Here is a 23,688-nt window from a genome sequence, read left to right as displayed (position 1 = left end):
AGTGTACAGATCTTCCCTGCATTTGACCCTGGGTTTGTTGAAATTATGAGCTGCTGCCGTGTCTTGACAGACGTTTCTGCTTCTGTCTTTCCTCTTTAATCTGAAAGAGTGGGTGAGAACTGCACTGCTTGTTTCTATGGTAATATAGCATACAAATATTTTGCTGGCAGCCTCTTTGTAGTCAGAAAGGTTTGTATTTAAAATTATAGGATGCTTGGATTATACATTCAGGGATGCACAATTTGAGAATTAGCTGAATGATTTACTATTACAGCACAGGAAGGAGAGCAGAATTTCCCAATTATTTTCAACTGCACCTTCAGTGTTTCTCATCTCCGTTTTGCTTACAGAGGCTCGTGTTTTTATCTGGCTTTCCTTGCTCCCTTGGTTGCGCCTAACCAGCCCTCACTGTTTGTATCTGTGTGTTTGTGTGGCCAGTAGGAGTGATGAAAAGGAGCCTCTCACTGCAGGGGTTGCTGTGGTTAAAAAAAGGCTGTTGCTGAGGATGAGGAAGACAAGGATGACAAAAAATGTCTTTGCTACTTTGTCAGCCTTTTGTGTTTACTGACCAACCATGTAGGCCACTTTGTCCAAAGTTGTGGAGGGGTGACGGTTCAGGGGATTAGTGTTCTCCGGGAAATCTCCCCTTTTCATGCTGTGTCTCACAAGCAGAAATAATTGACTGCTGGGGGCCAATGTCTGTGTCAGGAATAACAGAATAGAGTTGAATCGAATTCACATACAGTAGGATTAGCCTGCAAAGTGTAAAGCTGACAGCTGGTTGTCTGCTCTGATTATAGGATGTGTGAAATAACGGTGCACATGTGTAGCATGTGTTCTGTGTGTTTGTCCTGTGCTGTTCAGCTAGCTGTTGAAACCTGTGCAAACCTACACATTCCTCTTAAATTAAGTTAAGAGCACTTTCATTTACACACTGATCACATTTGCAGTTTGTTTACTGGAATTCCCCTGTATACCAAAGCACTGACTCTCTGTGCCTCTCAAAATGAAATGAATACAAAGGTACACACTTAATGACAGTGTTATTGATAAAAGGACTCTGCGAGGAGCAGAGAGTAAGTGGAGACCAGTGTGTGCACAAGTGTGTGCGGGTTCTTACAGGAAAGAGTGTGTTTAGAGCCCAGGGAGACACACACATACACTCACAGTTAAACAGGGAGATCTTTGTGCATCTAGCCTGCATAGCGTCTTTGGACTGCAGAGTGTGACAGAGGAAGTGAAGATGTAGGAAAATAGAGTTTAGTGTTGAATATAATTTATATAGTAGTCATTTAAAAAAAAGCCCAGACCCTTAAACCCTCCCCCCAATTGAGATTTTAAATTCCAGAAAAATGATCTGAAATTTTTAATCAACCTCTTAATATGAAACTGATTTTTTCTTCTGAAAATTTTTTCTTCTCTTGGATTTCATAACCAAGTCTATATTTGTTCCAAGCATACTGCACAACTTGTATGCATCCTAATGCCTGTTTAAAATAAAAAAAAAAAAATGCCCCCGCCCACACAAACTGAGTGGGCGCTTCTACAAAGGGTAATACGGTAGATGTGCTGCATGTTTACAGACATCCCCTTCGAAAAGAGAGGCACAGTGGAGGCTTGCCCAATATCTTCACATCAGCCCACTCACGAGAGAGGGAGGGAAGGAGATACAGAGAGAGAGAGAGAGAGAGAGAGGAAAAAAAACATTATACTCTCTAATGCTGCATTTGACTTTTTCTTTTTCCTCACACTGGACTTCACACTTTCACTCTCTGGAATTAAAGCGACGCAGTCACTATTTTTTACTTTTAACTAGAAGTCATTTCAAAAGAAACTTAAGGTTTTGCACAGGAATTGAAAGTCAGTCATAACAGCTGTGGAGATGCTGTGAGGGGATATTTCAAGCCAGGATTCTGGAGGCTTGATATTCGTCTGACATGGCCCGTGGAATTGAGTCCTTAGTGTCTCTAAACCCATTTTGCTCCATGGATTCAGCACCGGGAGGACACACTGACAACTGCAAGTTCTGGTTGCTGGACCTCGGTAGGTGCCCTGATCATGTGTAGCACATGAGCAACAGCATGTGTAGAGAACATTTCGTTTTCTTGTTCTTCTACTATATCAGTGAGGACAACACAATTTTGTTTTTCTATGCTGTATAGTGTGGTATGAAGATGGAAACATGTCTGTAAAATGCTGCACTTGCTTCTTATATGGCAATAACATTGCAATTTCTGCTTTAATACTAGACAGTGGAAAGAGACAGAAAAGTTAAGACAGGAAAATTACATATTTGAGAAGTTGCTCTAATTTACCAGCTTGGTAATATGATTTCTTTATAATACGTTCAAGATGTTTTTTTGACAGTTTGTCCTTGTTTGTCGTAGTTTTTCTGTCAGCTATTTTCAAAGTGGTTGAATGCAGAGAACATTCACTGATCAAGTGTGGATTATGTTATGGCATTATGGCAGTGAAAGTAATTTGGTGAATGCACCGTTATGTGATGAGATATTAAATCTACTGAAATCACATTTACAAGATTATATCTCTGTGCCTATGTGTATGGCAAGTCCGGCGGGTACTGCACAGATGGGCAGAGGGCGTTATTGTAGACCCCAGAGAGAACAGACAATATTGAGGTCAAATAGAAAGAATAGAAATGGAAAATACAGATCTTCCCCTATATTACCAATCCTTTTTCTTGTTTATTGTCTGTACAGTATGAAAAAAAAAGCACAAAATACCCGACCAGTTTTAGAATATGTAGCGGGTGGTCTCTAAACTCTCCCATACCTCCCATCCCAACTCCACGCCCTCGCTAACTACGGCTGTTGGTGGCAAGCCCGCTGCAGCATTGTCCACATTTTTACAGATCAGCCAGCCAAACCCCCTGGAGCTTTCCCACACGCTGCACCTCCACCCCTAAAAAGCTCATCTCCAACCACACCGACTGATGTTTGTGTGTGTCTGTGTGTTTGTATCACTTCTCCTGGGGAAGATGAGACCACACGAAAGATGGTCCCCTGGTGACACCTCTGGAATCCCTGGCATGCTTCTGTGGAACTGTGCAGACTTTTGGGATCAGTTGTAGAATGCCCCTCCCTCCTATTCTGAGACACAGGCACACACACACCAAGCTGTAAATCTAACATGCTCTTTGCAGTAGCATGAATGGGCAGTGACTGAATTATGAGAGTGTCAGTAGCTTGCAGAGAAATTAACATCTGACGCAGTGGAGAGCATCTGGTGGACTCTTTGTGGGTCTCTTCTCAGGAATATCAGCCCACAGAGTTAAACTGAGAGGATGGTATTATTAGGAGGTCAAATACAATCAGATTTGCCTTTGCATGTTCAATGCTGACATCTGCATGTTTGAGCAGATGGTGGAGGCCATGGGTAGATATTTAAAGTGTGAATATCTACATGCATGTATGGTATATGTTGCATGCATGTGCACTTATTGTACACATGCAGTTTGTGTACCCTGTGCCAAACACTAATGATACATGATATCTTAAAATGTATGACTCCAGTGATCATAACAGTTGTCTCAGCACTATGATGCTCTAATGAGATAACCGAATGAATTAAACATGAAGTGAATTAGGCACCTTAGATCCAATATTGCTCCAGAGGCAGAGATGCCAGTTTACTAATTGAGTCAGTCTTAATGTTTCATTTAAAAGGCAAACTAGAGTTTTTTGTCTGAATTCTCAGGTTTTGAAATAATGATGTTGACTTGATAAAGGTGAGACATAGTTGATAGGTATAGCTACTGTAGATGTATAGAGGAGATACTGATAAATTATCCTACAAATTTTTTGATCCGTCTTATTTAGTATCTTCCAGCTTATATCTGTCAGGAAAACACTAAAATGTTTGTATGAAGTGATAGCCTATCACCAATATGTAATTGCATATGTATTCAATGTTTTCACATTTGGGACTTATGTATTTGTAATTACAAACTGATCGGAGTGAAAATTCCAAATGTGAAATTGCTCATAATTTTATTAATATAAATACAGTAGTTTGTGTATCAATATCCAGACAGACTGAATTATCCACCTAAGAACTAAAGAAGCATATTGGATGAGTAAGGAAACATTCCCAAGTTTTCTATGTCAGTTCAGTAAATAATGTTTTTTTTAAATTTTATTTCGAAGTTCTATGTCCATTTAATGCTTACAAAGCAGGGTTTATAAGTCTAATGAGAACAACGGCAAATCTAGAGTCGCCCCCGGTAACAGACTATGTGTCCCCCATTTTTTTTTCCCATGAGTGTAAGCCTAACCAGCTGTTCCTGAGGTGACACTCTGCAGGGCAAAGAGCAAAGGTCATTCCCTCTGTGTGTGTGTGTGTGTGTGTGTGTGTGTGTGTGTGTGTGTGTGTGTGTGTGTGTGTCGCAGGGGGTTATATTCTACTGAGGAGGAATGTGTCAAGACCACTGACCCCATGTTTCACCCATTCACACCCCTGTTAACACGACCTCCTCAGTCTAATCGGAGCACATAGATAGCATCCAATGCTTATCTAAGTGAGAATATTTAGTCATGACACATGAAGAACAGAAGGTGGACTTCTACGCTTTTTGTATGCTTTTTAGCCCAAAGCACCACATTAGTCGTGGTTAAATTATTACTATAACTATATTTCATATTCATTTGCATTTATTCTGAATAAATAAGAGGAGTGAGGTTTCTCCTACACTAATTTATTATATTCAAAATGACTGGAATTCTATTTTTAATACTGGCAACTAATTGAGGAGTACCCTTACAACTTGAACCACAAAGATAGCAATCCCATTTTTACATTTAGTGATGGTTATAGAGATAAAAGTATTTTTTTAGAATTTTTCTAGAAACCCAATAGGTGTGAAATGACAGTGTACAAGTTTTGTCTGCTTAACTTGCCGCGCAGCCTTTGATGTTATAGCTGTGACATACTTGCTAACAGCGTGGTTACATGTTAGGTTGTGACCTCAGTGTGTCTTCAGGAAGCATGGTCTGTTTGGTCTACATGAGAAGTCTTGAGTCCTGTGTCTGTCTCCCTGACGCATTCCCTTTAAAAGCACAAGTTTCCACCTAGGTGTTAAATCATGAATCATGTCCGCAAGTAGGTGTGTGCTGTTGGGTCGTCAGTGTTGTCTGCCAGTTACAATAAAAATAGCAGAAAGGGGCCTGGTCCGCATTGGAAAATAACAGTTGTGTGATGCTTAAGTGTCCACTTACAGAAATACCCTAAGTATTCAGGACTTATAGCCCTAATTATTTAAAGGCCTTATTAGCACCACACAACAACCTTCGGGGCTTAAAAAATAAAGCCAACGCAGAGGTGCCAAAAACTGCAGTACCTTGATTTGCCACTCCAGGCAGCCTCGGAAAGCAAGTCATATTTACATACGTACATATTTACAGCCTGGTACCAAAAAGTGTTCTCTATATATAATTTTCCCGAGCATAATAATTGTATAGGGGGTACATTGTTAAGTAACTCTCCTGTTTGAACTGGTCAAAATAGGCTCCCCTCTGCCTTCAAAAATCTAAGATGGCGACGGCCAAAGTGCAAGTTCACAAATCAATGGGTGATGACACAGTGGCCACATCCACTTTTATACATCCTATGGTCAGCACTTATACGTCTTGATTTTAGTATGAATAATGGATAAAATGTGCTGGTGTTATCTACACAAGTAACAATATACAGAACTTATAAAGAAAGGCTTTAATAGTCCTGGGAATCCAAAAATAGTAAACGCTAAGGTATTCTGTATCATCAGAATTACAGCCTAAAATAGCCTCAGTGATTGTACCCATGACTAAAACATTCCAGGCCAGTGCTGTAACAAACAGTTGTGACTCTGGTTTTCATTTAGTACCGCACAGGGAATAATGGATGTATGCAAATCATACAGCTTCCATGAATTCTATACTTAACAGTGAGGTTGCATGTAAAGTTTTGTGCCAACAAAAGGTATTTTCATCAGCTTGCCCTCAAGCAAGACGTACAACCCCTGCAAATCCCCTTCAGTCTTTTAATATGCCCTTTGGAATTTATAGATCCCCAGAGCAGTTCAAGCTCTCCCTTTCCCTGGGAGATGGAGCAGTATCCCTCTGACTTTCTGTCTGACAGAAAATAAATTGCAGGATGAAAACAGGATAAAAAAAGATGTGTTCTCACCTGCTCTGCCTTGACTTATTCACGCTATTGTTCACCTGACTCATGGTGAAGAAAATCTTGCACGAGGCAACTTGCAGAATCAGTGAAAGATCATGACTATTATCGTTCAGGTTATACTGAAGATATCTGCACGTGACATGGGCTTTGCCAGAGTGAGCTGGTGAGGAGTCTCAGATAAGATGGCTTCAGAGTCTTAATAGTGTAGGAGATGCTTGTTGTTGTGGGAGCCGCGCTTTTTTCTTCTCTTGCATGCAATGTTAGAACACATGCTTTGTATTAGCACAGCGCAGTTAAAATAAGTCTCCCAGAGGCTGAATGACTGACATGCACGTTCACATGCAGATGTGTTCATTCAAGCTGTGTAAAACTGTCCAGTAAAGAAAGAGAGAATTTCCACACCTGCCATTCATAAGAGCCATTTAGCTTGGTCACATGGTTTAATTCTTTGCAGCTGCATCATTTTACCCACTTTAATATAAATGGTGAAGAGGCTGAAGCCTGAATCTCTTGAACCTTTTATTCTTTAACCAAGCTACTTTGCGGTGCCCTAAAATATAGATATATTTGTATTATGTTCCATGTTAAGCCTGGAAGCTCAACAATGCACGAGTGCATGTGATGTAACACGAGGAGAGTATTGTCCTGGAGTCAACCTCAGCCCCCATAGAAATGCACTTGTTTTTGCAGTTATACCCTCAGTGGACCTCATGTGCTAACCTGCACATGGAGAACATCATCTCCTGAGATCTTCCTGCACCGAAAAAGATTCTTTTGATTTACTTTAGCAGCAACTTTGATCAGCTTTGCATTTGAAGTGTTAAAAGACATCAGTTCAGGAGTGATTTTGGAGGCTTTGATGAGAGCTCTACATCCCTGGAAAGTGTCCCAGTCTGAGTTTTTGATAGTTAATAAGAGGTACTGTCCCCATCCTTGGGTGATTGCCAGAACCCGTAGTCATAAGACTTATTTTCTTTATCTCGCGTCTTGTATTGGCAGCAGAGTAGGGGATCCTCTTAAATCATGCTGTTACCTGTTGTTGAACCGTGACGTCTTACTGGAAGTCTTATCCAAGAAATGCTGTGTGGAGTCAGAGATGGAGTCCTGTTGCACAGTGTGACAGCTCACAAAGAAATCCCACATTATCACCCCAGGACTCCCTGGTCAGATAGCTTGTTTAGTCAGTCAAGAGGTTTTGTTTGTAGCAGCATTTTTGATGATGCCAAAGACAACTTACTTGGTAATGTCAAGGTAATGGAGGAGAGAGGAGGTTAAAGTGAGGAGGAGGAGAACTGGAATGAATGAGGAAACAGGTGGGACAGACAGGTGGATGTAACTCTGAGGTATTCAGACAAAGCCTCAAGCATCCCTTCATCCTGTATTATTTTTCGATCGCTCCATAACTAGTCGAAGAAGAGATTTCCTCCTACAGATTCCCTAAGGCGCCGCCATCTCTGTGAGGAGGAGGCCGTCCTGCCTACTGCACATAACACATACAAGCCCTGCACAAACAAACAAAAGAACACACATTTTTTTTTTATCAATGTTCTCTCACTACTGTATATGCAGACTCCCATATGCATATATGGTGACTATAGTGTTGTTTATGGTCTGTTACACAACTTGTAGCATTCATTAGGTACTTAAGAATCTAGTTTAATATATAATCAGAGCTTTAGTGCAGAAAGAAGACATATGGATTCTTACAACTGCTGACAACTACAATGCCCAAATGGTATATTCGGGTATACTGATAACTGAAGAGGATATAGGTGGGAATATAACATATTTCAAACTTCTCAGTTAAATAGATTTCAAAATATAGGACTGTTTTTATTGTGTTTACAAGCATTTGTGATGTAGTCAAGCATTAGGCAACTTTAATTAAATGAGTTAGTTGTTGTCTAGTGTAAGTCCTTGAATTAGAAGACCTGACAATCAATCAGATAGTTTTAGAGTTTTTTATTTTGAACCTTTTGTGCACATTTGTATCAGGTTATGCTTTGATACTCATGATATCATTATCAACCTTATTTTTCTTTTCTCCCTTTCTGTCTCTAGACACCTTGTCTGTATCCAGTAACGACGCCCTTCAGCCGGGCTCCAGTCAAACCCTCGGTCCTCATAGCTCACCGGGGCCCAAACGTCCAGGGAACACCTTAAGGAAGTGGCTGACCAGCCCCGTACGGCGGCTGAGCTCAGGCAAGGCTGATGGCCACGTCAAGAAGCTCGCCCACAAGCACAAGAAGAACCGCGATGGCACAAGGAAGAACATGGACGCAATGGCCGGCTCCCAGAAGGACTCTGACGACAGTGCCGCCACACCACAGGACGAGACACTTGAGGAGGTAAGAACGGATAAAGCAATAGAAAGCTTTCAAAGACACAGTTTTGGTTCTGTCTTACAATCATTGTTCTCCTTCTCTCTGTCCAGCGTATGCGTAATGAGGGGCTGAGCAGCGGTACCCTCTCCAAGTCTTCCTCATCAGGCATGCAGAGCTGCGGCGAGGAGGAAGGAGAGGAAGGGGCCGACGCTGTCCCTTTACCTCCTCCTATGGCAATCCAGCAGCACAGCCTGCTGCAACCCGATTCCCAAGACGACAAGGTTGGTCACACAGGGCAATCTAAATACATGTAGGCATATATAACTATACTTGGTCGCAGGCAGTGGAATGCAGAAAACACAATGCACAATACCACCCAAGACTCATATGGGTTGTGGTTTGCATTTAATCTTAACCAGACAAACAAAATAGATTTATGTGTTTTTGTACTGTAGCTAAAATGGGCCACACATGCTTTTACTTCATCCACAATATCGTGGCACACAAATACAGATTCTCTGTGCGTTAACAGGGAGGAGAGCTGCACATGCATTATAAGACAACATGCAGGCAAACACAAAAGAAGCTACTCTTCATAGGAAGATACACTGTAAAATTGAAGTTGATCTTACTTAAAAAAAATCTTGGAAACTGTTTTTCTTGAAAAAGGTAAAGTAAATGTAACTTTAAATCTTAATTTATGTTAATCTTTTTATCAAAGTTGGATGTTTACTTAAAATTTAGCTGTATTTACTTAATTTTGTGAAGGTGTTCGATCTTTAAATTGACAAGTAAAATTACCACGTTTTTTTTCCAAGTATTAGCAATTTCAATAAACCAAGTTAGTCTCACTTAACTCAATCATGACAGAGGAGGTATTGCAAATGATGAAGTTAAGAGATCTGTGAGTTCTGTTTCATAAACATACTTAAGAAAATACAAATATGATTGACTAGTTTGCAACCCGCAGAGTACATAAAAATAGCACAGTAAACTTGGTTTACTGAAGTCGCTAAAACTCAGAAAGATTGATTCATTTGAATTTGTCATTTTTAAGTTGCAACAACTCCACTAAACTAATTGAATATATCTGAATTTTAAGTAAACTTAACAATCGATACAAAGTAAACATCAAGACTTTTAGTTATATTTAATTAAAATTTTCAAGGTTATTGGCTTCCTAGATCTTTTTAAAAAGTAAAATCAACTAGTAAGATTTTACAGTGTAACTGTTGAACTTTTAAACTTCGACTTGTAAATCTTGAGTAAAAATACACAATGGAAGCCACTCATATTACTCAAATGCTTGGGACAGAATCATTCCTATACAAATACTAAATAATACAAAAATGAGCTTATGGTAATCAAGTAGTCCACGTTCAGTGTTAATTGTGGATCTTTTCATACATGACAACAAATGTAACAACAATTTAAAATTACAATTGGTTATAGTAATTATATGCCTATAGTAATCTTTTTTCTTTTAAATATTATTTTTGGGGCGTTTTCATGCCTTTAATGATAGTACAGCCAAAAATTGACAGAAAGGGTGGGTGGGGGGTGTCCTCTTAAATATTTTATCCACATTCATTTTGATTTAAGATGCTAGGTTTCTGTGTTTGATTCCATCTAGTTCATAAAAATATGACTGTACTTCCAGTCAAAGCAAAGACAATAACATCACTAAGCTTTTTCTTTGGCACTAATGACTTTTCTATTTTTTCTCTTATTTTCTTGATGGTTGCATGTTCCTTCCTCCAGCATTACGTTGATTTCTGCTCTGCTTCTCTTCTTTCCCAGTTTCCCTATCTCTCCATGTAAAACCACTTCATCATCTCCACTTCTTTATTGAACTTTTTTTCTTGCTTTTTTGTTTTCTTTCTCTCACCAACTAAATGTCATTCCCATGGAGTGTAATTGTTCTACTGTTGCTGAAGTGAATACTCCATTCATGTGTTGCTGCAGTGGTTAGGTGCTTGTGGGACTAAATGGTGAAATCCCATTAAGTCTGGTTTGGAACAGGGATCCTTTTTAAAGAAATGCCTGCCACTATGCCTCAGACTCTGTTGCAGAGGCAAACTTTCCCTCCAATGGAGTATTAAGCAACACTGTTTGCTGTATATAAGTTGTCTGACCAATCATGGTGCTCGTGCTTTAAGAGCAGTCGAACCCCAGAGTTTACCCTTGACCTAAACCTTCCTCATTACTGTTAACCCTGTTTCCCTGAGACCAGCCTTTGATTGGCTCCGACTTGGCCCTCAGTTAACCCTTTTATTAAGGAGATCACACCCACCAAGTCCTTATTTGGACATGTGGAATATCGGGGTCCAAACTCAACAATGGTGAGCCTGATCACATACACAGTAGCAGCCATTGAGATTGAATGACTCCTGCACGCATGCAGCTCTGCCAAGTTTTACACTTGACATGTTTCACACCTCAACTCTTGATTTTTTTCTTTTCTCCATTTTGTCTCTCTTTTCCAGTCTGCGTCCCGTCTGTCCGCTCGTCCCAATAGTTCAGAGACACCCAGCGCAGCTGAACTGGTCAGTGCCATCGAAGAGCTGGTGAAGAGCAAGATGGTGAGATAAAAATCATAAACAAAACTCAAAAGTACGCACAAATCTGGCACATTTGTATGCAGCATAATTCTGATTGAAGTACAAAAACACGTACGCGCGCACGCACATGCACAAATCACTCTTTTTCCTGGTGTTGTTGACAGAGAATGGCATCATGGCCTACTTGTCATCTGTCAGGACAGTGACTCACTATGCCAGCTGTCCACTGTTCCAACACATGGGCATTGCACTCTGGCCAATATCCCCAACACACACATGCCCACTGGCTGTCATACAGTACATACCAAAGTTAAGATAATACAGTTAAATGAAACATGCTGTCGAAAAGATGAGATTACATACTGTAAAATATTCTTTCAGTCTGTTATTTCAGCTCAGTGACAGTTCTTTCTTTCTTCATCCCTATGTTTCCTTCCCTTTTACACATTGTTCCTCCTCTCTTCTGTCCTCTTTCCTCAGTCACTTGAGGATCGTCCCAGTTCTCTGTCAGTAGAGCAGGGTGACAGTAGCTCTCCTTCCCTCAACCCCTCAGACAACTCCCTCCTCTCCTCCTCCTCACCCATCGATGAGGTGGATGAACGCAAGTCTGGCTTCTTCAAGAGGAGACAGTGAGTTATGAGCCCCTGTCGTGTTAGTGTTTTGATAAACAAAGGCTACTTGAGTTCAAGCCGTTAATCAAGTCTGTCTTCATTTGTGTGCTTATATGGAACATTTCTGATGATCATCCACAGCTGAGTGCATAACGTTTGTATAACACAGTGACAATTTCTGTTTTGTGTCTCTCAGTTACGTCCTTCTGGAGCTGGTGGAGACTGAGAGAGACTATGTCAGAGATCTGGGATCAGTGGTGGAGGTAAGAACAGACGTTAACATGAGCTTTCAGAGACTGTTTTCTGGTCAGTGTTTACTGTTTGCTTTACAAAGGAGTCGACTTTCCTCCCCTCAGGGCTACATGAGCAGGATGAAAGAGGAAGGAGTTCCAGATGACATGAGAGGCAAAGACAAGATCGTCTTTGGAAACATCCATCAAATCTATGACTGGCACAAAGAGTAATGCTGGCAGTCTTGCCTCACAAAATCCACTACAAATGTTTTTTTAAGTTGTATAATCTGTTCCAGTAAAAATAATAATAATAATAATACAATTTTAAAAAAAACAGGCAACACCATGTTCCTTGGCAGGTTAAGTCATATGTTTCTCTCTCCACAGTTTTTTCCTGGGAGAGCTTGAGAAGTGTTTGGAGGATCCTGACAGGCTGGCTCCTTTATTTGTCAAACAGGTGATTGAAACATCTATTTTGCATTACATCTTTTTGTTGAAAGGTTGATCATCACATACAATGTATTGAATTTAAAAGAGTGCATAGAAGTAATACTTTCTCAGCTGTCATATTTTTCTCACTTCTAAAAGCTTTGTTTGTCTTCTGGTTTTGTTCCAATTGCAGGAGCGGAGGCTTCACATGTACATTGTGTACTGCCAGAACAAACCTAAATCTGAGCACATTGTGTCAGAATACATTGACACTTACTTTGAAGTAAGATGGTTTTTACACCCACCCGAACCTATAGAATGTCCTCTATGTTGTATTGTCCAGGTGATAGGTATTCCAATATACAGACAACAATAATTTTATCTTTCATCAGGACCTCAAGCAGCGATTGGGCCACAGATTGCAAATCACTGACCTGCTAATCAAACCCGTCCAGCGTATAATGAAGTACCAGTTACTACTGAAGGTAGATCCACCATAGGGTTTTACTTTGCTGGCTATGTTCAAGCTAATAAAAAGCACTCTTCATATTGAACATGCAGCACATATCAACATAATCAACATTTTTCATGCATTTTCACAGGATCTTCTCAAACTTTCTAAGAAGGCTGGGGTGGATACGACAGAGCTGGAGGTAATGTGAAGCCCGGTGTGGTTTCTTGAAGTGAAAATGTAAATCTGTTGTGAATACCTGAGCTGCACGTGACAAGACTCACATTCAAATTTGCAATTCATTCCTAATCATGCAATTTCCTAAAATTTGTTTTATGCTCTTGTTCTTCTTTAGAAAGCTGTAGAGGTTATGTGTGTGGTCCCCAAGCGCTGCAATGACATGATGAATGTTGGGCGCCTTCAAGGCTTCGATGTAAGAGGGCTCTTCATCCATAAGCCAGTGCATGTCTGTGTCTGTGTGTGTGTGCTTTGACAACTGTACTAAATTAAACAAGGTGTCAACGTAAATAGTTTCTTCAATACAGAAATCAAACTATAAATGTAGTCAATCGCCACTAGGTGGCAGGGTGCACTCATTTTCTGCAGATGTAAGTTCTGCGGGTAGTTTGTGTATTGGTATTAGATATTGCTTTTGTTTTGTTTTGGGTTTTTTTCTCTTGCCTATTCAAAATTTAATTTGTAAAAACTTATGGATAAAAGAAGAGGATGCTGTCCTGCACTGTCCCATTCTTCTGATTTTCTTTCTTTCTGCTCTTTCTTCAGGGTAAAATTGTGGCACAGGGCAGATTGCTCCTCCAAGACACCTTTATGGTGTCAGACCAGGATGGAGGACTTCTGTCCAGGATGAAAGAGCGGAGACTCTTCCTGTTTGAGCAGATTGTCATCTTCAGCGAGCCCATAGACAAAAAGAAGGGCTTCTCTACTCCTGGCTACCTCTTCAAGAACAGCATCAAGGTAAGTGCAGCTCAGTTAATTCACAGACAGCAACTGTTTGAGCAAATTATTGCCCCCCAAAATTGATGAAATTTTTCCATCTATGTACTGCATGTTCATGCACAGTACCCTCTTCATCAAAACATCTCCCCTTGCTATTTTAACTTTTTTTCCCTGACATTCTTCCTCTGTCTTCCTTCTTTTTCTCTCTTCCTCCTTTCTTGTTTCATCACTTCAGGTGAGCTGGTTGGGTTTAGAAGAAAATGCGGATGACCCCTGCAAGTTCACACTCACCTCTAGATCATCTAGTGGCAACCTGGAGAGGTACACTCTCCACTCAATGAGCCCTGGAGTCAGCCAGGTCTGGGTCCACCAGGTCAGCCAGATACTGGAGAACCAGCGAAATTTCCTCAATGGTAAGAGAATGTACATGTTGCTTTGCATACAAAATCACGAGCTTACACTACAATGATGCTGGACCTGGTCCTTTAGCTGCAATGTGCTGATTAAGCATTATTTTTAAGTTGACAGGATTATTTTAGAACTTTTTCAACCACATTGAACTGAATTATCTGTCGTATACTAGTAAGGGTTCGGTTTTTAATTACGAGTTTTTACTCAAGTATACTTTTGTGACATGAGCCTCTCACCCTCTCCCACAGCTCTGACATCCCCGATAGAGTACCAGAGGAACCACGTGGGTGGTGGCGGGCCCGGCGGTCCACCCAGCAGTAGCAGCAGCAGCACTGGAGGCCTGCCTGGAGGCAGCAGCTCCAACAGTGCCTCCAACATGGGAGGGGGAGGGGGTGGCGGCGGCTCTGGAGGGTCAGGGAGCAGCTCCTCCTCACTGTGTGGCCCTCGCTCCCGACCATCCCGCATCCCACAGCCATCCTCACGTCTACCCCAACCTGTCCACCACCACCATCCCCCGGGCCCTGAGGGGCCCGACCGATCAGCAGGTATGTGGTCACCCTGCCACCCTCAGTCCCTCCCTTCTAACCCCAACTCAGACAGCACCACAAACGGAGAGGTGTTTGCCTCAGAGGTCCCTAAGATGAGGATGCTGGATAGTCCTCATGGCTGTAACAGTAATAACAGTAACAGGCCATCAGACAGCATGGAGGCAAGTGTCAGACCGGGTCTGGGGGGCTATGAAGAAACCCAGAAACATCAAACAGCTGGTATACCTCATATGGCTGTGGCGCCTCTGAATCTGCCCCTAAAAAGCCCTCGAGTCGGGACAGTTTCTCCTCTGATTTCACCTCAGTCCCCTGGAGGCGGAGGAAAGGAAGCATTTGTCCCCTCCAGCCCAGCTCATAAAGGCAACTCTTTCTGGGCTACGGTCCCTGCTGTGCCTCCGTCTCCCGCCAGCCGGCCTGGTTCCTTCTCCTACCCCAGTGACAGTGGTGGTGGAGGGGACTCTTTGGGCAGAGGAAGCCATGGGACGCCCTCTCATCACCGCCACTCCACCCACAGTAAAGACATAGACCGCATGAGCACCTGCTCCTCCACCAGCGAGCAGTCCATACACTCCACCCAGAGTAACGGGGTAAGATGCCAAGTCGAGGCCCAGGCTGTAGCGAGGCCTAGAGCTACTCACCAGTCACTAACCCTCACTGACTGGCTGTCCGTCAGTCGTCCTGCCGCTGGCTCTGAGAATGGCTTGTACATGCAACGACTACCACACTGGAGATTAACGGCTCTCTGAGTGCACTAACTTCACCGACAATGTGTGTGACAGAGACTTTTCTGGCTCTCAAAGAATGTACTAACAGTGTGGATCTGACTCATAGAGCAGCTGTTGAATCTGCTTTCTTCAACTCTCCAAGCTTCAGTATGTGTTTGCTTCTCTACTGCAGCTAATAGATACTAACAACTTCAAAATAATATAAAAAAACCCACAATTTCTCTTTGATCTTTCATTCATACTTCCGTGAAAACATTTTCATGCGTTAATCAGTGATCTCTGTTCAGAACTTGGTCATGAATGAGGAGCTCTATCATACATTACATTCTTTCTCCTTTTTTCCCTGTAATGGTTAGACGCCAGTTGCTGTTTACTTCACTTCAACCTGCTCGCTTTCTTCAAGCTAAAGAATGTCTTCTTTGTTCCTTCTTCAAAATTGTTTTTTACACTTCAACTTTGCCCTGCCCTTGAAACCACAAAGTTTTGTATTTCAGCATCTGACCTGAGGATCATAACTTCTGCTTCACACCCTCTCAGAACATAACTTCTATCTGATGAAACAATTTCTCAGTTATCACTGTAGATGTAAACAGTTGCTTTAACCATATCTATGCAAGAAAAAAGCATTTTACAATGCGTCCTGCATGCATCAAGCATAATAGCAGGGTCATTTGTGTGTCTTACTGTCAATCAAATCCTGCATTTGATTGGTTTGGAGCTACTTATTCACTTCTGTACTACTGTTTCATGGATGTTTGTGCATGTGTATATTTGTGTCTGTGTGTGTGTGTGTGTGTGTGTGTGTGTGTGGTGTGTGTGTGCGCGCGCGCGTGCGTGCGTGCGTGCATGCATGTGTGTGTGCGTGCATATGAAGTCTCATATTGTGCTTTGTTATACAGTGTCATCCATGAATCTAAAACTTTACAATCTTTTTCTCTGACAGAGTGAAAGCAGTAGCAGCAGCAGTGTGTCCACCATGTTGGTGACCCAGGACTACGTGGCAGTGAAGGAGGATGAGATCAGTGTGGTGCAGGGGGAGGTGGTCCAAATGCTAGCCAGCAACCAGCAAAACATGTTCCTGGTGTACCGGGCGTCCAATGAGCACTGCCCTGCCGCTGAGGGCTGGATCCCTGGCTATGTATTAGGACACACCTCAACCTCCATCACACCCGAACTCCCTGAAGGAACCATCAAGTAAGAAAACAAGACATTTCTCCTGTTCTCAAGACAAAAACCAGCAAGTGCAAATGACAGTCTTCATCATGATATTGCCAAAAATTAGTTTTATTCCCTATTGGTCTTGTTTGTTTTAGGAAATCATTATCATGGCACACAGCGCTCCGTATCCGCCGAAAGTCTGAGAAAAGAGACAAGGAGGGCAGGAAGCTGGAGAATGGCTATCGCAAGTCTCACGATGGCCTGGCCAACAAAGTCTCTGTCAAGGTAGAGAGTGTGAAGATCATTTTATGAACCAAATGAATTTGCTTCTTGCATTTTTTGTTTGTACAAGAAATCTAATTGTGTCCCTGCATTTACATTACAGCTTCTAAATCCCAACTTCATCCATGATGGTATGTACACATTGTTGTTTTTCACCATGGAGTGGATGAGTGTGGGTGTGCAATAAAGGAAAGATAAAGAAAAAATGAACCCATAAACCTTACCGCTCTACATGTTCAAATCAGCATTATGGTATTTTAAAATTTCCCACATTTGTCCCGTCCGTTAGCATGTATAGAAATATGTCTAAAGCTGATTTAGGGTTCAAGGTGCACTTTCTCTTTCATCTCTGACCTATGTTTTTTTTCTCAGCTCCTCCAGAGTTCCTCATCCCTGTCAGCGATGTAGCATGTGAGGGTGGCGACAGTGTCACTCTGAGGTGTAAAGTGTGTGGTCGACCTCGGGCCACCATCACTTGGCGGGGACCTGACAACACCACTCTGAGCAACAACGGACACTACAGCATCACTTACAGGTGACGGCATATATTGTGACTTGATCTGAGCATCAGGTTTGTGGTACAGGAAGCTTTAACTCACCACGTGCAATTCAGCAAAGTGCTGCCAAATGGAGAAAATCTCTAGCGTGGTGCGTGTTGTTTGATGGTTTGTCTCTCTGCAGTGAGACAGGAGAGGCAGCTCTCCGTATCCTGGGAGTGTCTGTAGAGGACAGTGGTGTGTACACCTGTGTTGCAACAAATGTAGCAGGCTCTGTCACCTCTTCCGCCAGCCTCAGAGTCTCAGGTGAGAGTCCTGTCACGTAAAACACATAAAGGTTTTAACTATTCATTTTCCACTGAGATTTGCTCTGTAAAGCTAAATTATTGGATATGTTGTGGTACTAACATCAATTCAGCTGAACTTGACTTTATGTCAAACAAATAAGAAAGAAATCCTACACAAATTAGGTGTGCTTGATTTGTTTCTGTATTGTATTTGTTATCCAGTCTGAATATGCTGTAAAATGTGTTCTCAGGAACCCCTGATGATGGCAGTGAAGTCCTCTGGAAAAGCAGCTTTGAGTCTCACTACACAGAGATCACTGAACTAGGAAGGTAAAATACTGATTAAACTCCCTTTCATTTTAACTCACTGTTTGACTGTCAGATGGTGATCAAAAAAGTTGATACACTCCTAGTATTACTGAAATTGTCACCAGTGGCATTAATGGTATTAGTCAGGTAGTGGTGAAGTGGAACGTTTTTTCAACGTATTTATCTATTATTTGTTTATTTGCATTAACAAAGACACAAAGGCAAAAGGATGACACACAGACAGGGGGTGGGGGGTAGGTACGGGTTAGTTACATATAGAAAATCAAAGTAGGGAGATTAACTGTAATTGTGCATGGTCAAGATTTGAATGATTACTGTAGGAAGCTGCTTTGTGGATATAATTTGGACCAAAAAAATATTTGAGTCATTATTACCATTTGTGGTAGTAGTAATAATGTAAATTCACAAAAGGGCAATCGCTAATACTTACATGTATGCACACATACATATACTTATAGGTATAAAACAAAACAATGATAATACATTTAAAGAGATACAAAAATGGAAAAAAGAGAAGAAGAAAAAGAAAAGTTTTTATGAGGAGGAATCTGAATTTCCTGCTAATTTCAGTGTCTGCTCTCTTATGATGGACTGATTGCGACAAATTCAGGTGTATCCCCAACTGATTCTGAACTGACCCACAACAGGCAAATGCAACACAGATACAGTACAGATACGTAACATTCACTAATGGTTTTGAAACCTGAGATCCAGGGGTAAAGTAACTAAAGTAATATTTAAAAAGGTACTCATATGCTCGTCTAACCTTTGTTTCTGCTCTCCAGGGGCAGGTTCTCAGTGACTAAGCGGTGTGACCAGAGAGGAAGTAAACGGACAATTGCGGCAAAACACATTAACAAGAAGCTGCTGCGCCGAGAGCAGGTGCTGCAGGAGGTCAGACTCCTTCAGGTTCTGGACCATCCTCACCTGGTCAAGCTGCTGGACACGTATGAGACGGCCAACAGCTACGTACTTGTTCAGGAGATGTAAGTGTTTCCCTGTAGCTGCTGCGACTCCCCATTGTTTGAAAAATATGAATTGTTTGTCTCTGTGAATTTCAAGTGGCTAATATTACTTAAATGCATTATGTGTTTGTGTTTGCAGGGCAGACCAGGGCCGTTTCCTGGACTACATAGTGAGCTGGGGCAACCTGACAGAGGAGAAGGTGGCGCTCTACCTCAGAGATATTCTTGAAGCTCTTCACTACCTGCACAGCTGGAGGATAGCACACCTGGATCTCAAAGTAAAGACACACAAATAAATTAGTGTAAAGCTAAATGATGATTATGTTCATATATTAGTCAATCAACAGAAAATTAATTGGTGAGTATTTTGATAATTCATTATGTCATCAGTTTATTTAATTATGTTTTTGGGTTTTTTTTGCAAAGTTGCCAAAATTCTTAGGTTCCAGCTTCTTAAATGTCAATATTTTCAAATTGTCTTCATCTAATGTGAAAGGAAAAAGACATTTTTTTTTTGGTTTTGGAGCGCTAGTCAACAAAAAGACACATTTAAGGACATCTCTGTGGGCTCTGAGAATTGAAATAGGTCACTGTAAAGAAACCTCTTTGATGATGGTTTTTAGGTGTTTTCATACCTGCAATCTAAACTGTATTTTTTGTGCAATTTAAGCATCACAAGAGTCAGCAAATCACCTACTGTAAAACAATAAAAGCTCTCTCAGTTTGGCCCAGGGGATGTGCTGGTGTTAAGAAAGATCTTTCTGTGGGTCTAACCGTCTAACGTTACATTCTCCTGCTCCTGCAGCCAGAGAACATCATGGTGGAACATGTGTCTTCCCAGCCAGTGATCAAGCTGACAGACTTTGGTGATGCCGTTCAGCTGACCCCGCCCTCCTTCTACATCCACCCTCTCCTGGGGAGCCCCGAGTTCTCTGCTCCTGAGCTGGTCCTGGGTCAGCCTGCCTGTCTGATGTCTGACCTCTGGAGCTTAGGTCTGTAACTCAACACAAGTAGTTTGTAACGTTTATATAACATAATAGGAAACATATTAAGCAATGCATGGTGAGTGGCCAATGCACTGATTTCTGTAGTGGTGTACTGGATGATTTACAGGTGTGGTGACCTACGTTGTACTAAGCGGCGCCTCTCCCTTCCTGGATGAGAGTTTGGAGGAAACGTGTCTGAACATCTGTCGCCTGGACTTCAGCTTCCCCGAGGACTACTTCCAGGGTGTGAGCTCAGCCGCTAGGGACTTTGTCTGCCTGCTGCTCCAGGGCGAGCCGGAGCGACGGCCCTCTGCAGCGTACTGCCTGCAGGAGCCCTGGCTCCAGCCTCGAAGTGTGATAAACAGAGACGTCAGCCACGCCACCATGAATCACACGCAGCCACCGGCGCTGCCAACATCTCAGAATCATCACACCTCACATCTGGACACGTCCAGACTCATCTCCTTCATCGAGAGACGGAAACACCAGAACGATGTTCGGCCCATTGCCACCATTAAGGCCTTCCTCCACAGCCGCCTGCTCAACCACATCTGACAAATAGCTCACCTGGTAGATGTGACAGCAACTAGCACTGTAGACTCTGGTTCCTGCATTGATGTGGTGTAGAAGGAATTCCTGCTCGTCCAGCAAACTATGGAGGACGAGTTTGTTCATTTGAGCTGTGTGACTGAGAGGACCACCAGCAACATTTCCACAACGATCCCTTTTTCCCTCACAAAGCCACAAAAGTCCTGCTGCTGCTGACTGATCGACCTCTGCTGATAAACCCTTTGACTCTCTCCTAACACCCCCGCCCTCCCCCCGAACCTTGGCATATTGTCACTATGCCTGCACAACAAACGAACTGATGGAATCTGTTTGAGATTTCAAACCTTGACTTTGCAGGGAGAGAAAACCAAGCTTCCTCAGCAAGTTTGGGCAAGTCTTGCGTTTCGGACAGTGTTAAAAAAAGAAAAAAGAAAAAAAAGAGGAAATAGAATACTGTATAATAAGAGTAATTCAGGCTGCTTTCAGTTGAACACAAGAATATGTTTTTTTTCTAACGAGAGATTACTTTTTGTAAATGAAACCATGTACAGTGAGGAAACAGAGAACTGTCTTTATTCATAACTTTTGGAAAACAAAGGTGAGTTAGCGAGAAAGAACACAAATTAGCGAGAAAGAAAACAAATGAAGCGTTTGAACAAAGCGGCACCCATCAGCAGGGTCCGCCTACTCTAGAACAAGATGAAGACCAAAACCATGTTTTCCGGAAACACATTATAGTTACATTCAGTGCAATAGTTTGCTTATCTTTATGCCCCCAGGTCAGTTTGGAAGGTGAAATCATTTCAGTTTGTGACACGAAGAGAAGCTAAATTAACTTGAACAAGCTATTTGGCAAAACTTCTCAGATTTTTACCTGCATCCGCCTTATTTGTAAATAACGTATTCCTGCCTTTCATTCTCATTTTGAAGAATTTGTCTCAGATGAACAAATGTTATTTAATTTGCCGAGAATCAGTGAGTCCGTGCAGTTGGTGAGATGAGTCATTCCCTGCGGACCCACGCCAGCAGGATCTTCACTATGAGCAAACCGCTACTAGAAATGCACTCGTATTTTGCATCAATTCCCATGTGCAATGTTGCAGCTTTAACATTTATGCAACTATTTATGAAGACTTTGTGTTGTAGCCGTATTCTTAAAAAGGCATGTACGTACCTGGTACTGCAATAGATGTCTGTATTGTGTTAACTCTTATGTATTAAGTTCAGTATTAATATCTGCAAAACCCTCTCAGACTTGATGCGGGTTTTCAGAAATGATGTATAAAAAATGTGTATCTATAAAAAATATAGGCACTTACGCTTTCATTTTGTCATTGTTTTTATTTTCTGTAACAATACCAAAGTTGACTATGCTTTCTTTTCCTGCTAAAATGTGTTTTTATTTTATGATTTCTCATGTTAAGTTATAACAGGCCTCACTGAACCAGGACATGTGAGTGTTTACATTGGTTCAGTGTGGCTTTATTTATTCTTACTGTAATAAGAAATTGTTTGGTGGTTTATTGCTGAAAAAAATAACACTAATAATTCACTTGTCTTTTTTGAAGCTGTGCACAAAGTGGTTTGCTGTGTGACTTTGTTTGGCTTTTGTAGGTAGATACTGGTGTATGTCGCTAGATTTTTTTAGCATCTCAGTTTGACATCATAAGACAGACTTGGTTGACATTTTTTTCCAAGCAATAAGTTCTGGAAAAATGTGTTATTGTGGCCTGTTCACCACAAATTAAATTATTGGAGAATGCAGTAAACCTTTGAGGAGACACCCAAATCTTTTACCACCGATGGTTCAAATGAAACCCTTTGATAGATAGCATTCAGCATTAGCAGGTGTCCGCCATCATAGAGGTCTCTTCTACTTATTTTCATTTGAGTTGATGTCTTTTGGTTACAAAGTTTTTGAAAACGTCTTGTTTTTTTTTTAAGTGCCAGTTGAGGGAGTCAACCTAGAAAGGTGGGTGGAAGTAAAATCTCACATTATCTCGTATTTTATTTGAAGGCTGTAAGCGTTGCTGTCTGATTTAGTGTTAAAGAAGTCAATAACGTGTTGAGTTCAATGACTCTTGTATGGTCTGTACAGTCTAAGTCTCTCATTTTGTGTCATTTTTATTTATTGGTGTGGATCTAGGTTTCCCAAAATCATGGTGTTAATCAGTTTATCAAATCCTATTAAAGCCTATTCATGGAAGAATTATGATCCAAGTAATAAAATGCCTTTGGGAAACCCAGCCTATACATGATGTAAAGATGTACAGAGAGGGTTGGGCAGTTTGCCCACACACCCAGGATGTAAACCTCATAACTATGTCCTATTTTAAATACACATAGAACAAGACTGCAGCAATGTCATTTTGAATGTCTTATTATGACTTATTTTTACTTTTGCATGTATATTTCTTTGTACAGAAGATTGTGTTTACATGTTACTAAGTGTTGTAAATATTTTATTTTGTCCTCTGTTATTTTGCCATTAAACGTACAAGGAACAAGCAGTGTCTGTGAAACTGTATGTGAATGCACAGTCTACTCACATTCACCCACACATGAAAATGTAGGCTTCAAACTTGTGATATTCATTCATAATTTCCCATAACCTTCAAGGGTTGGAAGGCGAGGCGTCGCTGTATTCCCAGCATGAGGCCAGGGGAAACCCTGAACAGGTCAAGAAAGATGAATGAAAAGAGCGATAATAATAATAAAAACTTAAATATGTGACATGATATTTAATATTTGCTTTCATTTTGCACTAGAACCCATGAGAAAAGCAACGCATATGCATCACTTGGGCTTATTTTGCACACAGAAAACCATGATGAATCTGATAAATCAAGTCAGGGGAAATCCTTGATTGTCAACAATGAAAACCAAGATTATACGATAACAGCAGAACAGAGATGTGTACAGCAATACTATGCAAATGTCTTTACTCTGATGAAGATCTTTGTCGATGATAACCCATAAAAAAACTCAGAAAGGAGCTGTTGCTGATCTTATCGGCCCTCTGCAGATGTTGCTGCCGTGCATGAATCAGTAGACTGTACAATTTCCCCACCTCCTTAACCCACTTCAAATGTCAGCTCCTGGTGTTTTTATAAATCAAAAAGAAGTTACCAGAAGTGTTCTTATGCTTTGGTGTACATATAATTATTTTCATTCTTGCAGATGTAACTTGAAGGACCAGCAAAA

At 41.4% G+C, this 23,688-nt stretch overlaps 1 protein-coding gene across 2 annotated transcripts in view; it reads left to right on the top strand.

The window, feature by feature from the left end:
- Window positions 1-22,994, top strand: part of triob (trio Rho guanine nucleotide exchange factor b) — a 118,096-nt gene extending 95,102 nt beyond the window's left edge. For both annotated transcript variants that reach the window (XM_042490614.2, XM_042490616.2), the window contains 24 exons: window positions 8,242-8,528; window positions 8,615-8,785; window positions 10,991-11,086; window positions 11,546-11,694; window positions 11,873-11,939; window positions 12,033-12,136; window positions 12,297-12,366; window positions 12,532-12,621; window positions 12,731-12,823; window positions 12,941-12,991; window positions 13,145-13,222; window positions 13,573-13,764; window positions 13,982-14,159; window positions 14,406-15,292; window positions 16,374-16,624; window positions 16,744-16,873; window positions 16,974-17,001; window positions 17,243-17,405; window positions 17,552-17,673; window positions 17,906-17,984; window positions 18,770-18,970; window positions 19,089-19,227; window positions 19,755-19,941; window positions 20,063-22,994. In XM_042490614.2, the coding sequence (XP_042346548.2) occupies window positions 8,242-8,528; window positions 8,615-8,785; window positions 10,991-11,086; window positions 11,546-11,694; window positions 11,873-11,939; window positions 12,033-12,136; window positions 12,297-12,366; window positions 12,532-12,621; window positions 12,731-12,823; window positions 12,941-12,991; window positions 13,145-13,222; window positions 13,573-13,764; window positions 13,982-14,159; window positions 14,406-15,292; window positions 16,374-16,624; window positions 16,744-16,873; window positions 16,974-17,001; window positions 17,243-17,405; window positions 17,552-17,673; window positions 17,906-17,984; window positions 18,770-18,970; window positions 19,089-19,227; window positions 19,755-19,941; window positions 20,063-20,490 (4,241 nt within the window). In that variant the 3' untranslated portion in view covers window positions 20,491-22,994. The remainder of the gene's footprint in view (window positions 1-8,241; window positions 8,529-8,614; window positions 8,786-10,990; window positions 11,087-11,545; window positions 11,695-11,872; window positions 11,940-12,032; window positions 12,137-12,296; window positions 12,367-12,531; window positions 12,622-12,730; window positions 12,824-12,940; window positions 12,992-13,144; window positions 13,223-13,572; window positions 13,765-13,981; window positions 14,160-14,405; window positions 15,293-16,373; window positions 16,625-16,743; window positions 16,874-16,973; window positions 17,002-17,242; window positions 17,406-17,551; window positions 17,674-17,905; window positions 17,985-18,769; window positions 18,971-19,088; window positions 19,228-19,754; window positions 19,942-20,062) is intronic.
- The last annotated feature ends 694 nt before the right edge of the window (window positions 22,995-23,688 follow it).

Source organism: Plectropomus leopardus, chromosome 11 (genome assembly GCF_026936395.1).
Source record: "Plectropomus leopardus strain MGB_pleo_1.0 chromosome 11, ASM2693639v1, whole genome shotgun sequence".
Classification (NCBI taxonomy): Eukaryota; Metazoa; Chordata; class Actinopteri; order Perciformes; family Serranidae; genus Plectropomus; species Plectropomus leopardus.
The sequence above is the reverse complement of the archived record's forward strand: the minus strand, read 5'-3'. Positions and strand labels throughout refer to the sequence as shown.